The 16,462-nt window shown below is 39.0% G+C and overlaps 1 protein-coding gene across 3 annotated transcripts in view; it reads left to right on the plus strand.

Annotated features, from left to right (window-relative positions):
• Prkcq (protein kinase C theta) overlaps positions 1-16,462 on the plus strand; it is a 123,520-nt gene that overhangs the window by 84,422 nt on the left and 22,636 nt on the right. For all 3 annotated transcript variants that reach the window (XR_002398231.2, XM_004854531.3, XM_021266320.2), the window contains 3 exons: positions 6,717-6,808; positions 8,466-8,528; positions 15,650-15,788. Coding sequence is in view for 2 of the 3 variants with exons in the window: in XM_004854531.3 (XP_004854588.1) it covers positions 6,717-6,808; positions 8,466-8,528; positions 15,650-15,788 (294 nt within the window). In the remaining variant the exon portion in view is untranslated. The remainder of the gene's footprint in view (positions 1-6,716; positions 6,809-8,465; positions 8,529-15,649; positions 15,789-16,462) is intronic.

Here is a 16,462-nt window from a genome sequence, read left to right on the forward strand (position 1 = left end):
TTAATTTTCATTGGCTTGAAAAAATCATTAATTAATTTCTTTACTGCTATAAAATTCTCATTGATCCTATGTTCACCTGGCAACTGTTCCATTAGTTACTTAATATATGACTAGCTATATTTTCTATGTTCTTCCCACTCTCTTATTTGAAAAATGTAGCCATTAAAAGAAGAATGAAGTGTAAAAGCTAAAAACTCTACACTAAGGCAATTTTAGATTACATTAAATAACTTTTTACTTTTAAAACTCCTTTACCAATTCTAGGATAGTCACAAAATAGACTACACCTCCTCTAAAGAAGCATTTTATGTTTTAAATGTTTTGACAGCTCTAGGACCTTCCTTTTCTCTAAATGATATTTGTGTATGTAACATAGTCCTATGATAATTATACAATTGATTTCCTAGCTATCACCTCAATCTTACATTTAATCATCTTTCCTTCATATTTCAATATAAATTTTTATTTTAATGATGCTTTCCTTTTTAGATTTTTCTGTCATTTTGTTCCCTTTTTGGAAGAATTATTCTATTTGTATTACTTTGATTAAATGCAATTAAAGGATATGTTAAAATCCAAATATTTTAAAATCCGACTACATTTGATTAGATGACTCTTCTGCTCTTTACCTGGTTATATTTTCTTTATGGTATTTATGGTATTTAAGTATGATAAGTTTCAACTTAAGTGAAGTAAAATGAATAGCATCTGACTTTACTTCAAACATTGAATCTAAGTTTCTGTGTCAGTACTACAAATGGCAATATTCATGTAAATCTATCAGTGAACCAAAACCTCATTCAAAACGTTTGCTTTGACATTTTCATTCACTCCAGTGTTAGGAGCTATCACTTTCTTGTACTTTAGAGAACTTATTCTTCAGTAGCCTAAATCTGAACATGAATTTCAAACCTCCTTGCAAATATCGCAAATCTGTACCGTTGAGGGCCAGGGATTTAGCTCAGTGGTGCCGCCGCCTGCCTTGCAAGTGCAAGGTCTCAAGTTTGATCCCCAGTACTGGAAAAAAAAAAAAAAGAAATAACATCAAAATATACTTAAAAATTTGAAGATATCCAAAATTATTCTAAAAGGAAGGAGTCCATCATACTATTCAAGGGCCCCTAGAGGTAGGATTTTTGAGTATCTCCTTTCATCTTTCTTTCTTTGCAAGTTCACAGCAGTGATAATTTAGTAACTTTAAAATACTACACGGAGTAGGTCATTTTCACATCATACTCATTTTCCTGAAAATTTACCTTAATGTTGAAACTCAATTTGTCCTCAGGATTCCTCTGTGCTGGTGAAGATACATTACTCAATGTGCATGCGCATGAATATTGTATTTAAAAACTACAGTCATAAATATAATAACATCTGCCTTTTATAGGGCATCTACTATGTGCCACGCCATGTTCTAGGCACATTACATACTTTAATGCATTCAATCTTCATAGTAATCCTATGAAGTAGACATTGTTATTGTCCCTATTTGATGGGTAGGGATATGGAGGGACCCCCCAAGGGAATAAACAACCCACCGAAGGTCAAACAGCTATTAAGTAGGAAAGCCAGGATTTTGCTATCCTGCCTCTCCTCAGAGACCTAACCATGTCAAGAACAATTTTAAAATTCATGAAACAGAGTTCTATTTGTACTTTTGCTGTAAAGGAAAATAATTTGTTAGTTAAGGCAAGAAAAGTCCTGTGGGACAATTAAGGCAGTAAATAACAACTGAGCCCAAGTCCCTGTTGAAAGGCACAGACTTGCAGAAATTCAGGAGCATTATTTCTGACACACACTAATGAATCAGTGGAAGGTAGTGAATTTCACTAATGAAGAGTTCACAGTAGAAATATAAACAAGCTCTAATGAGTGTATCTGCTGGTTTGCAGAGAATCATTGTGCTCTGAGTCCCTCTCCTTCATTCTCATTCTCTCCTCTCCTCTCTCTCTCTCCATATATATATATATGTTATATAGATAATCATTTGTGTAATATATATATATTACACAAATGATTATCTGGGTTTTTTTAAACAATATATCCCTATGAAAAAGAAAAAAACCTGTTTTTCTAGGGTGATTTAATTTATAGCTCAATATATTAAGAATTTTAAAAAGATACTCTACCTTCTAAATTGCCTTCTAAATACGAATGTACCTCAGAAACAGCATTAGTGTGGCCACACTAATATGGAGTGTGCAAGTATACCAGGGAGACATTTGCATGCCTGGCAGGACACTGTCCCGTCTGCTAACCTAGGACTACTAGTCCTGTTCCCATCCAAGCCACCCATTACCTTTCAAGTGTGTGCTTGGGCAGCCCTGACCCAGCTCTGTGGTCTTCACCAAAGCACTAAGCCCTCCCTTTTCTCACAACCACAAAGGGCAAATGTCAAAAGGGTGGCCTTGCAGCCTGCTTTGGGAGACAGCCCTATAAGATGATCTGTGCATGCTTCCTCTTTGATCAGCAGACGTGGGGATGCAAACCTTCACTGTGGAAGTCCACAGCCCAAAAGGAATCCCCATCTCTACTCTCACACAAATCAACCCACAGTGTAATGACAGCATTATACAAAGGCAGAGAAAGAGTCCCAGACTGATACCAGGACAATGGACTAAAATTAGCTCAGAGCGATTTAAAGATTTGGCCCTGAAAATTGCTGAAGTCATTCCTTATTTTAAAATTGACCTTTTTTCCCAGTTTTTGGATTCACAGACTACTTTAAACTTTTTATTCTTAACTACAATTTTAACTCTATCCTTTACTTTCATAAAAACAGATCACCTTTACAACTAAATTGTTATATAGATAATTAACACAGAAAATGAATATAGAAGAATTTAAGTTTTAGAGTCACCCAAAGTGTTATCGTATTTTTAGAAATACAGAAGAAAACAAAATATACAGTTCCATCAGCCAAGTGATGAAAAATACTTGTATATATTTAAATGATTTTGCCAGAATCATTTGCATTTTAAAGCACCAAGAAAATAATTTTAAAAAATAGCCAGAGGGGTTTGAGTACATGTCTTTCAACAGAATATTGACATTGATTATTGCTTTAAAACAGTTATGGAAAAATCACAGCAAAGTAATGAATAATTGTGGCTCTCATTTTTTGTACTTTTAGCAGACAGAGCAGCTGTGGGGATGTTTTTGTAAGTGGGAAAGTTGATAAGTAAACATTATTGAATCATTCACTGAACGTTTTTCTGAAAGCCAAGGCACTTAAGCATTACCCAGTCAATCCCTGCTTCCAAAGGCCCTGATGTAACTGTACACTCCCACTCCAGCTGAAACCACCTCAGCACCAGGATGGAAAGAGCTCAGTGTCTTATTGTTTTACTAATCAATGCAGTGGACAATGGAATGACATTCAGAGAACACATTCTGAAGACCATGCATGGTAGTAATAGGAAGCCTTGCAGGAATGTTTACCTTACAAATCAGTATGTTTGACTTGACAACAACATGGTTGGCAAAAATCTTAGTGTGTTTCCTCCTGTAAAGACCTGGTTGAACAAGGAAACCTCTCTAGTGTAAAATTCACTTATCCAGGGAGCCACTTGATCAAAAGCCATGTCTGTGCTTCCTAAAGAAGCAGGCAAAAATCCTAGAGATCATCTATTCCTTTGTTTCCATTCCCTTAGATACCTTTCTCCAAGTACATCTGCTTGAGTTCCTTCTTAGAAAATGAGATGCACATTTCAGAAACAAAAATACCAAGACTAATCAAAAATTTCCTCTCTTGCCATCCTTGTCTACTCAAAACAACATGAAGCTACATTCCCTTCTGACCCATCCTGCTTTTGCACCCTTTGTCCACCACGGGATGAATTCAAATATTTAAGCAATCCAGGACCCTTGGGACCTTATATACCTGTGTAGACACAGAAGTGTTTTATTTTTGGTCCTGGGATCGAATTTGGGACCTTGCACTTGCCAGGCAGGCACTATGCTGCTGAGCTACCTCCCCGGCCCGACACAGAAGTGTTTGTACAAACCAATGCCTTGTGAACATGCTCAGGGGCTGATTATACAGAAGAAGCCCCCTGCCCTTTGTTGTGCACCTTTCTGCAGAGCTTTTAGTAGTCCATAATGAGTCAAGCTATAATTCTCATTTCCTTTGAGGAAGGTTCAAAGAGAAGATTCAGCTCTATTCCTTAATTATACTTAAATCTGCATTATTTCTAGACAATGATCTCTAGTAGAAGTTTGCAAACACAGCATATCCTCTGCCAACATTTACTTTATGATCTGAGAAACACTACATAAATATCAGTATAATGTACTTAATAATCTTCTTTTAACCAAGAAAAAGAGAAGCTCCATAAATGCTGAGTCTTTAGCTTAGGAAAGGGGAATTTATTCCAGGGTCTCATGAAGAGTTTCATTTTGCATAGGATGAAACTTAGTGACAGTTTAGCTCACAGACTAGAATTCCACTCAATAAATCCTGTGCAAGGGGAGTATTGATAGACTCTAAAGCTCCACTTCTCACCCACCTGGAAGAGTCATTTGCATCAGCTAATGTGTCACCTGGTATGTGGTCAGGTCGTCGTATAAAATTAACCCAGTCACAAGCCCAGTTCTCTCACCTGCCCTGTTCACCAGTCTTGTTTTACATTTTCACTCAGCTGGTGACCAGAACCCAAAGTACAGCACAGGAGAAAGAAATCTAATTATTATTTTTCTTTGTTTCAAGAGCATTGAACTATTCATTTCCTCCTCTGAGAAGTATTTAGCCCAAGTTTTATCTCATTGTCCTACAAAGACTTAAACTGACACATAATCCCATTGTAAATGACAAGAGATAAGCAATGGGTTTTTTCAGTATCTTTGACTTAATATCAAAATGAGAACCAGAACAAGTTGTTTTGAAGGATTTACTGTGGAGCCATCAAATCTCTTAGAGGGATTAAATGTGGCATCCAACATGTGAAAAACCTCCAGTACTGTTTAATTAGTAATGACTATGACAGAGTCGTCTTCTCACTCCCATGGAATAAGGACATCTTATGTACCAAGCCCCAGGATACTGGGACTCTCTTAGTGGCAGCTTCAACTCCCCAAGGCTCACCATGATATGCAGTCTAATTTAGATGTGAGAACAGGCAGGAGCAGTTTGCACATGTTGTATGGGGCTGAATTTTTGCCTCCAATCTCCTTCCCCCATTTGCTTCAAGTCTAAATTGACAGGGTATTCATTGTGAGATTTCATCCTTCATATGGCTTTTTAAGCATCCTAACACCAAAAAGAACAGTTCCCTTGAGCACTGTAGTTTTACTGTTTGTGTGTGGCCTTTAATTCTCCTGGGTATCTACATGAAGATACCATCCTTGTGGCTTGGGTGGGGCTAGTAGGGTTTTGATAAAAAGGTAAAGATTAGAAGCTGTTCATGTGGTACTTACAGGAACAAGAGCAACAGATACAGTGTGTCAAGGAAAAGGCAAGTGTGTACAAATGGGGTAAATGATTATTCTCAAGTGATGTCTGAAAAAGCAGTGTTAAGATTTATATCATCAGAAAATTTTGGCTTGTCCACAAAAGACAAGAGTGTGCTCCCCCTAAAAAGCATTAGAACCAGAAAATTAGATCTGAGAACAACTCTGGAAAGAGCAGATGGACATTTAATTTCACCTAAATTATTGAGATAATTGTTACATATTTTTATTTCCCTACTTTGTAGAAAGATGAACCCAGTGCAAACAGCAGGCAGTGAGTGTCACTAAGCCCAGACCATTACTTCATACGGTACCATTACCTCATATGCCCCAGGGCCTTGGTTAGTCTTGCATCCAGATGTAATGTGAATTCTGTTAAAAAAGAAATCAGCCAGGTGAGGTTTTTAGGTACAGATTCATGCACAAACATGCCAAATGCCTCCACACTCGATGGGTTACTGATTCTGCGAATCTTAAGAACCCTTGAAAATTCAGGGTGCTCAAAGAGCTATGACTATTTCTGTTGAAGAAATATTGTTTCACACAGTCTGAGTAGCACAGGCTGGTTGGAAGTGCATTGGCCTCTGACTTTGCTCACACCCTGAAGAGCACCCAGCCTTGATTTTGATGGGTGACTCTCAAGGGCACTAGTTCTAATATCATGCATGGTGGCCTCTGCTAGGAGGAACACACTCAAAACCACAGCTTGCCTCTGCAACAAGTGAAGTCTCCACTGGAGAGAAAAAATGCAAAGCTTGATTGCAAGCTCCAGAGGAGTGGGGCTGTCTCATCAACTTTGATGGATGAAGAAGGACTGAGAATCCTGTGCTCACTCACCCCCAGAACACGATCAGTGACTACCCACTGACTATTGGATGATTAGATATTTTCATGTATGCTTCTGGAGTCAGAGGACCAGATTTGACCATCCTCCAATTGTCAATTTTAACAACTGTATGATCTGCACTCACTAAGGGCTCAACTCTGTCCCCAGGCCCAGCAAGCAAGTTTAAGCTGCACCCCACTGGCTACCTCACAGCAAACAAGCAAATGGTACCCTATGTTCCACCTCTGGTCCCCAGGATGCCTAGGGTTCAAAAATATACATCAGCTAAATTATTTTGACAGTCTTTTCATAAGAATTTTCAAGATAGACTGGGTTCTTCTGAAATTATCTAATCCATTTTCTAAAAACTTCTCGTTTTCTTTCTCTCTTTCTCTTTCATTTTTAAGGAAATAAAAGTAAAGATTGTTTTGTTTTTCCCTAGGAAAACCTCTTTTTTGTGATGGAGTATCTCAACGGAGGAGACTTAATGTACCACATTCAAAGTTGCCACAAGTTTGACCTTCCCAGAGCCACGTAAGAGCCCTATAAAGGATTTAGGGGTTTCCATGTTCTTACCAGTTTGTACAAATCCAGTACCAACAGAATATTTTTTCTATGTGATATTTTTCTTACCTCCTCATTCAGCATCCCTAAATCCCAGGGCCAGGTAAACCATTGGGATTACTCTATTACCAAACAAAGCAATCATTTTCACTGCTTGTAAAATTGAAATCTGTGTCAATTTTATTTCTCCATGTTTTGAAAACAACTACTTAGTTTCAAAAGGAACTACCCCAATTGTAAATAATTGAGCACAGAAGCAAATATTTGCTCTTTGGAAAGAAGGCAGTCAAATGAAATACAAATTGTCAAAGTCTCCCCGGGGATAAAGCTTTTAGCTGAAGCCTTTCGTGGGAAGCTCAATGCAAAGGCCTAAAGCATCTCACTTCTAGGGCATGAGAAGGAGGAAACTGGAGAGGCATTTGGTCAATTTGAAAAGAAATCTTCCTCTTCCTTGGCATCAAACAGCAATAGAATCCTGTGAGAGGAAGCAGGCTGCGTCTACCTGGTAGGACCTTGGCAAAGTCCCACCGGCACCTGCCTACATTGTCCCCCATAAGCCCTTCCTGTGGTATAAACTCACTGTGACATTTGAACAAAGCAAATTGTGCCATCAGGCTCGTTTAAAAATGTCAGATACATGCTAGTGTGCTTTGCTCAATGCTCACTAAACTTTCACTCACTTCTGCATGAAGACTTTGAATGGCTTAGGTTGAAATGGTTTGAAAGATGGTCTTGGCCCATGGGTCCTACTAAAACTCTGGCTGAAATGGCTGTTTTGTCAAATCACAGGGATAGCTTGCACCCTTTTCATCGCCTCCAGGAATCTTCAGCAAAGCTCCCAGAGATAATTTTATGGGATTCCGCCAGCATGAAAATCACTGGACATTTTTGTTAGGATCCAACTATTGGCCCACTGTCCTCTCTTGCTCTAATGCGTGAAGTCAGCTTGGACACATGCTGTCCATTTGTTCTGAATACTTTCCAGGAGGAAGATCTTTCCATTTATCCATGAGATCCCACAAGCCTCACTTCCAGGAAGCTCCCCCTTATATCTGACCTTAATGCCACTAGAGATATGCCCATTCATTTCCTTTAAGCCTGTCACCATTGAAGATCAGTAACATCACTTTCCATTGTCTAATATCCTTTTTTCCACCTCTCAGACTATATTTCTTGTGCAGACTAAATATTGTCAATATAAAAATAAACCAACCAGATCTATTTGGAATGACTGCACATTGCAGGTCTATGGGCTTGAAACGGAGTTTCAAATAAAGAAGAAAACTATTTTCCTACTATACTATACTATTACATTTAATCTCTCTATGTTTTACCAGCAAAGAAATGACAGTACAGACATTCAAGTTTATGAATAAATGTGAGATGTAAGAGAGGCTGGCTTAAGATACCAGACCTGTTTTATAGTCTCAGGGCTGAGGTTGGATGCTCTGAGTCTTCATTTTCTCAAGTGTAGAATGGATAACATCTTCCTTCTTAGGATTAAACAAAATTATGTGTGTATACCATTTAGACAAGCACTCCACATGCATAAAACATCAGACCAGCTTTGGGGACTTTATTTTGTTCTGTTAATGCATTCATGTTGAACCTTGGCTTCTTCCCTTAGGTTTTATGCTGCTGAAATCATTCTTGGTCTGCAGTTCCTTCATTCCAAAGGAATTGTCTATAGGTAAGTTGTGCTTTTTGGAAACAAGTACTAAGATAGCTGATTTCTTGGCCCAGTTAATTTAATCACTGGACTTGAGTGATGTGAGTATGATTTTATGTTAGAACGTTCCCCACCCAGACCTCCTACCAATCATGATTATATGAAAGTGATTTGATAGCAACCAGGTAAGAAATTCCAGTCTCCAAAGCAAGAAGGTTCTAATCTGATTTTGTTCCTTATGCTGATCCCATTCACCTCCTTTCTCTCATTTCTTTCCACCACTCTCCTTTCTCTCTCATAGCTTATTCTTGTTGGCTCTCTCATCTGTCCCCTTGATACCTCTTGATTTTGCTCATACATACAGAGAACATATTTTGATCATTCCATCCTCAATGTGAAATATTCTCCTTTTGGTTGGGGAAGTGAATTCTGGGACACACATACCCACGAAAACCTTCTGTTCTATACCTTATAGAAGTGCACAGAACACCTCTGGTGTCCTCTTTCATGAATCCAAAATTTCTCTATTCTACGATATCATTTCATGCTCTGCTGCCAAAACCCTCAGATAAAAGCTGCTGTACTCCAGTCTTCTTTCTTCTTTTCTCAAAACACAGTTGACACTTACTTAACATACAAATCTTCAAAAGCTTAGTTGTCAGGTTTCCAGCTCACTGTAGATTAGAGGAAGGAACAAAAGAAAAAGAAAGGAGCCGGAGAGGAGGCTGGCTAAGCTGCTGAAAACTCAGAGAGACTTCTCCTGTGACAGACTCATAATGACCTGGAGTCACCAATAAAAGTTCCATTGTGTTCCACTCAGATTGTTGAAACAGCAAGCTGCATAGAGAGTTGGATAACATTGAACCTTTGGTGCTTACAGTGTATGCTGCCATTATCTGGAAAATTCTCTTAAGGGGGAAGGACCCCTGCATTTCCAGAGGCTTCCTGAGTGAGTGAGGCTACTGTAGTTAGCATCACAGAACTGAAGACACAGGGAAGGTTTGGGAAGTCAAGCTTCTTAAACAGGTTTTTATATAGAGATAGATATAGAGATATATTTACAAATCTGTCTATAAAATAGTAGATCATGGAGGTGTTTTATATCATTTTTAATCTCCAGAAAATTGAAACTCAGCTTGAGCGGGATTCATAGGTTTTAAATTTTTCTCTATATGCCTATAATGACTGTGAATATCTAAAATATACTTTTATCTGGGTTCTGAGTAGGTTGTATGGGACGGATGGATGGATGGATGAATGGGAGGGAGGGAGGGAGGCATATGAAAAATAAAAAAGATTAGCAAGAGAGACAGAGATCTAAAAGTTGAAAGGCACCTCCCTCATCCATATCTGTTCTTCCATACCCCAGTGCTTCTTTCTATCATACCATCTTGTAAATTTCTGGGCGCATACAACAAAAAAGACCAGTGAAGGTCCATAAGTAGCATTACTATCACAATCAACACATGCCCATTTTAGAGCTCTTACTCAGCCCACGCATGGAAATCATGCTCTTTAAGTCTCCTTCTGCACCAATTGGACAAAACACTGAGTTTATTTAACATGATCATAAAGTTGTAGGGGATTTTTGAAAGGTGTCATCAAATAGTTAAAATTGAGGATAGTCATCTATCCTATGTTGTGTACTGATTGTTGCAGACAGCAAGCTCCACAGAGACAGGTTGATAGCAGAGCTTCAGTGCTGCTGGTGTGGAGATTGACTTGCTGTAAGACATTGTTCTGCTGCTTGTGTATAATTTGAACTAAATTTTTAATTTAAGAACTGAGCAAACAAATGTTTTATTAATTTCCTTCTTTTGATTACTTACAATTATGATTTTTGCTCACAAAACTGATATATTAGTTTTGAAGGGCTGCTATTACTTTAACACCTATTTGTTGGCTTAAAGAAGCAAAAGTATTCTATCACTGTTCTAGAGACCAAAACTCTGAAATCAAGGTGCTGGCAGAGTCACACTTCCACCAAAGGCTCTGGAGGCCCCTTCCTTGCCTCGCCCAGCCTCTGTTGGTTTCTGGCACTCCTTGCTGTGGCTGCATATGCCAGTCTCTTCCTCCATCTCATGTATGACCTTCTCTGTGCATGTAGACCAACACTAGTCAGATTTAACCCACACACAGAGACAACCCAGGATGATCGTCTTTTGAAATCCTTAATTATATCTGCAAAGACATCTTCTCTAAATTAAATCCCATTCACAGAGTTCTGGGGATTTGGACATAGAGATATCTTTTGGGGACCCCATCCAATCCTCCACAACTGGTATTATAAATTGTCTACTGAATTACAGCCCTTTGTTAAGCATTGTGATGGGCACAAAATATGTAGAGGTCCCAAACCCCAGAAGCCACCTTCTGGAGTTAATATGAGGTAGGATTACATGAAGAGACATAAACAGTGTATTCTTTTATAATTAAAATGCAATTGCAGAGAGAAGAAAAGACCTCTTCAAAACTAAGTAGTGGAAAGGAATATTACAACAAAAATTTACCTTCCTAGCAGAAGGTAAATTTTTTAAGGGAGAGAAGCTTTGAAAATGGAAGAAGTGACTCCAGCGGAAACACAGAAATATCAATGAGAAGGACAAATGGAAGAATACTAAATGAAGGTCTCTAGGTTTAACTGAAAGCCTGTTGTTGGACAGTCACAAGATCTGAGGCCTGGGAGATAGAGAAGCCGTGCGACATCACACGCTTTCACCACTTGCTAGTGGAACTGTAAAGGCAGTGGCTTTTTCAAGCCACTGTCATAAGCCTTGGTTTGGGTTAAATGTAAAAATGTGGACCTGGAAAGCATTCAGATGGAAAAGAGAAGAATCTAGAACCTTGTATCTTAGACTATTAAAACTGAAAGACAATTTAAGATTAGATTTTACTGGTTGTGTTGGCTACTTTTCTCTCATTACTGAGACATAATACCTAGCACCAGAAGTTAAAGGGAAAGGGGTTTATTTGGCTTACAGTTCATAGATGTTTCAGTCCATAGTTGGCTGGCTCCGAGGCTGGGAGGACAAACAGGCCTCGAAGAGGAGAAACAACATAGTGCGCACACAGTAGCAAAGTCAACAAGGGAAAGCTTTAAGGGCACTTCCCTGCCCCTTTTATGTTATTCAGATTTCTTAAGGAATGTAACACTCACATCCTTAATTCTAGTGCCCTTGAGCCTAGCATTGCATCATCAATTAATTCCAGCTTCACACACTCTAGATTAAGCCTATGACCTCATGAGGCTTTGGAGGGACATCTAGACCCAAACCATAACACTGGTGATAAGCTGCCCAACTCATGTATCTGAAGCCATGTTTTCAGAAGAATTGTTTCCTTTGATGTCACAAGGAGACAAGCAAGCAGGCACCACTGACCCCATTTCATGGGAGTAACTGGAGACTCCTTGGAGAGGGAAGGTGATGTAGCTGCGTGAGTCAGCCATAAAGCCGGGTTAACCTCCCATGCTGCCTGTCCTGAACGAAGAGCTTCACTTATGCTGACCACACAACAGAATGAGAGACTTCCACATAATTTTGTTACAAGTAAGCAGACAGATGTTTACAAGGAAAAACCAGGGCCTTGGACTCTGAATTCTTATCTCAGTCCTGGTGTCCTACGGGGTACAGTGAGAAATAACCAGCATGGCGTGCCTCAGAACATTCTGTGCCTTTGGCATCTCCAGTCTGCTCCAGAGAACCCAGCTAGTGTTCTTCTGTCCTCATTCTTCTCCCTGCACAGGTCTGGCTTTGCAAGGTAACCTTTTCTGGACCTTTCCTATTCCAACTTAGATCTCTTAAAGCTTCAGTGACCTTCTTTCTCATGGTCCCAAACACATTTGGCCTCCTTTAGATTGAAAAGTTGACTCAAAGTTTATTATTCCTAGCCTGAGGCCTAAAGAACATTTATTTTTAGAATCAGTTAAAATGTATACTTGTAATTTCAGCAAAACCAGTTTGATGAATAAGACCAGGTGAGTTTAGTACAAAAGGATGGAAGAGAAGATAAAGACTGGTTTTGTGTCCTCGCCCACAGACTGGCTATGTGGTCTGGGATAAATCCCACCACTTCCAAGGGCTTTTGTTTTCTCATCAAAAAAAAACTATTAATAAAAACAATAATTTGAGATTAAAGTTCTGTTGTAAGATTCAAATAATAGGGCTGGGGATTTAGCTCAGTGGTTCTGGCGCTGACCTCGCAAGCGCAAGGTCCAGAGTTCGATCCCTGGTACCCCCCTAAAAAAAAGAATCAAATAATAAAATGCACATACAAACAAGAAAACAAAATATAAATGTCAAATATTATGTTCATTATTTTTATGATCTATGTATATCACCAGAATTAGAGATCTGGCTCCCTAGAGATGACTCCAAAACCATCCTTCAGCCAAAATTTTAGAAACATATGTATGTGGCTATAAATTACACAAAAATTTCATATGAAAAAAACCAAAATGTTATCAGTTTAGCTAAGTATATGTACCAGATAATGAACCTGAGATTTTAGCTTAAGAAGATAAACATAACCTAGACTATGGGTTTACTGGAATATAATTCATAAGTCACACTGAAACTGTGTATTTAACATCTTTAGTCCTGATGGTTATGTAGGTGTGACAGCATTTGAGTTAGACAGTAGAGAAACAGAACTGATACGAATGTGAGATACACTCTTGGTCTCCCAGGCAGACAGAAGCTATTGATGATGCATTGATAATGGGCTCGTCCAGATGGAAAACATCAACTCCACCAAAACAACTATGTTCTGCTCTCAATTTCTCTGGCTAACTTACTCTCACAAAAAGTGGAGAAAATAATTAAGGGGAACATTCTTTGCAAATGGTAATTATTGGTGAGTGGTTAATTAATTCCAAAAAGATTATTGAGTGCTCAGTGCACATGATATTGTTATCAGAGTTATCACATTATAACAAATAACAAACAATACATATGTCCATCCTCATGAAGCTTCCAGTTTAACGAACGAGAAAGACAAATAGAAGTAAGAACTTTAGAAGAACATTAATATTGATGTCCAGTAGCATAAACCTGCATAAACAAAAGTTAGGTTTCATTAAGAAACTGGAAGCAAGAAGATAGACCATTCAAAAACTAGGGCAGCATCTCACCTGTCATTTTCATTTCTCTTAAGACTTGCATGGCCTTTGTTTCTGCTTTTGGCCTGACCACTTCACTTGTTTCTTCTTTTATAAACTAGTCTTCCTTTCTCCAAGGACATACAAGAATCCACAGCCATACCACCTTGAATGCAGCCAATTTTATCAAAGGGCATGCTCAAGGAAGTGCCATAGCAGCTCTGATACCTGAACAAGTCACATAAGGATAACATATCACAATTTGAAGATTCAAAAACAGAGAAAAGTAAATGATCCACTTGAGCCAACCCACTAAATATTGCTTACTTGACCTTTGGGAGGAGAATGTTCAAGAAAAGAGCCTGAGCAAGTCTTCATCTAAGAAGTCCAGCAAAGGATAAGAACAATGGCTGTTCCTACTCCTGTCCAAGTCATCTTAGCTACCCAAAGAAAACAGTGGTCTCCATTATAGCCACAGGTCCTAGATGTAAAGAAATAAATCTCAGAAAGCTCAGCTATTCAAAGAAAGCTGGATGTTATATGACAAACTAGAATTTGTAAAATTTCATTGCTAAAATCAACAAGATAAAAACATTTAAAATTAATAACAAGTGAAGTGCTTGAATTATCTTTAAAAAGTCAATTTTGCAGATGCAGCATAATAAACTGGGATAGTGTCAGTTTGTGTAGAAAAAATACTTGAAGGTTTTGGTTTACAATAAACTCACCATTAACCATCGTTATGATAATGTTCCTAAAACAAGGGCAATATCTTAGGCCACTACAGCAAAAGGACAGAAGATCCTAAGAGGAGCTGATTGTGTCACTGAGTCTGCACCAGTCACATCATCTATCTGGAGAACATTGGTTCCACTTTGAGCAACACCTCTCAGGAAGAAAACTGATAAATTCTGGATATTTGGAGGGTCCAAAAACTACACTATATGAGTAACAAAGTCCCTGAGCTTAATGAAGGAAAAATGAGAAAAAACTTGATGTCATTTTCAAATATCTAGGGTATAGTATGTAATAGAAATACTTTATATAAAGACAAGTGGGTAAAATCACAGAAAAGCAAAGCATGGCTGATTTATTTTTTTTAAATTATGAGTTACATTTACCTGAGAATAGAATGGGCTATTTTAAGAGGATATTGGTTCTCTAAGGAAAGAAAAATGTATTGACCTCATATCCTATTATTGGGATATTCTGTTATTGGGGGTTTCTGGGTCTAGAGTGGTTCTTCATTGGTCAGGAACAACATTGTTCAACTAGACTGGAGTTAGGTGCAGTACAATTTATTCACAAAGAAACAAAGAGAACCATGGTAGAAAATGGCATAATGTAAGTGTATTTTTAGGCCTTTTCCACTCCATCATTACCTCCAGAAAAGGTACTGGGTTAAACATTGGTGATCTGTCCCCCTTATATAGAGTTGTAGTCCTTCATAAATCAGAAAGAAAATCAGCAGCAGCAACCAGTGCCTTGAGGAATGAGCTTTTTCTACGCACATTTTGTAGCAATGGACCTGTGTACATGTTGTACGGCATTAGACCTTACCAAATGCATCATCAGCCCAAGAAGCATTGCACTGTTAGCCCTCTCATTACAACTAGACACTGTTTTTGAAAGCCCCCTCTTAAAACTGAAGGATGCTCTGCTCAGGAGATGACCCAATATGTGTACACTCTCTCACTAGCCAAGTCATGCTTACAGGAAATATATATTGAGCTCCAGAGATGCATCAATTGCTGAGCAGGGCATGCAAGACAGAAGTCTGTCGGAAGGTCAGGCCCAAGGCAGCTGGAAGGAAACACCTGAGCATGAGCAGTGGGTCCAGGAGTGAACACCAAAGAGCAGTGAGCAGAGGGCGAGCTGAATAGGCCTGTGGTCTGAAGATCAAGGTGGTGAGGAGGAAGAAGGCCAGTAAATCTCCCCTTTGTGCACCCTCTTAGGCCATGCTGAGACTAGCTACCTTGTCCTCATGACAGTGTTCTTCTAGTTGCATTTATTGAAGTGGGACTTAGCTTTGCTTTTGTTTTAGGGACCTGAAGCTAGATAATATCCTGCTAGACAAAGATGGACACATCAAAATAGCAGACTTTGGAATGTGCAAGGAGAACATGTTAGGAGATGCAAGGACCAACACTTTCTGCGGGACTCCTGACTACATCGCCCCGGAGGTAGGGATGCACTGCGTGGGTAGCCCTGCAACTGTCCTTTCTGGGCTCAGCACAACTGCATCAAGCTCTTCTTCCTCCCCATCAAATCATATGGTTTTCAGTTTCTAGGTTCAAATTTTGTAATTTGTTTTTTTGAAATATTTCCTGAATGCAGCTGCATATATGGGTTGTTGCTTGATCTTATGGAAGATGCTACTCTAACTAATGACAACACTCCCCAAGGGCTTGCAGAGTCCAGTACTCCCTTTCAGCTGTGGCTCTGACCCACCTCAGGCTTAAAATAAGTTCACTCTGCTCAGATCAACCAGAAGGAGCAACTGGTGAAGAACCAAGTGGAAACAAGGGTCCAACTAAGTAAGGGGGGTTCCTTGTGGGGTGAGAAGACCTGCATAGCCTCTGTGTTAGTGGGCATTGAGTGCTTGCCAGAGACTCTCTGATCTCATTTCCTCTTTAATAAAATGGGTATAATACTATGCCACAATTGTTACTGCAAACATTAACCAAGAGAGCGTCTGAAAGTTAAACCTCAGAGCCCCCAAAGTTATAATAATAAACAGTAATAATAATCGCTATCTTCCCAGCACCTTGAGGAAAAGCATTTTCTCAGAAGGCATCCATCCATCCATCCAGCTAAACCCTTGTCCCCTCTTTTTGTTTTCCCCCATTAAGTTTAT

Source organism: Heterocephalus glaber, unplaced genomic scaffold (assembly GCF_053883595.1).
Source record: "Heterocephalus glaber isolate CG9 unplaced genomic scaffold, H.glaber_assembly_v1.0 deba00001472, whole genome shotgun sequence".
Taxonomy (NCBI): Eukaryota; Metazoa; Chordata; class Mammalia; order Rodentia; family Bathyergidae; genus Heterocephalus; species Heterocephalus glaber.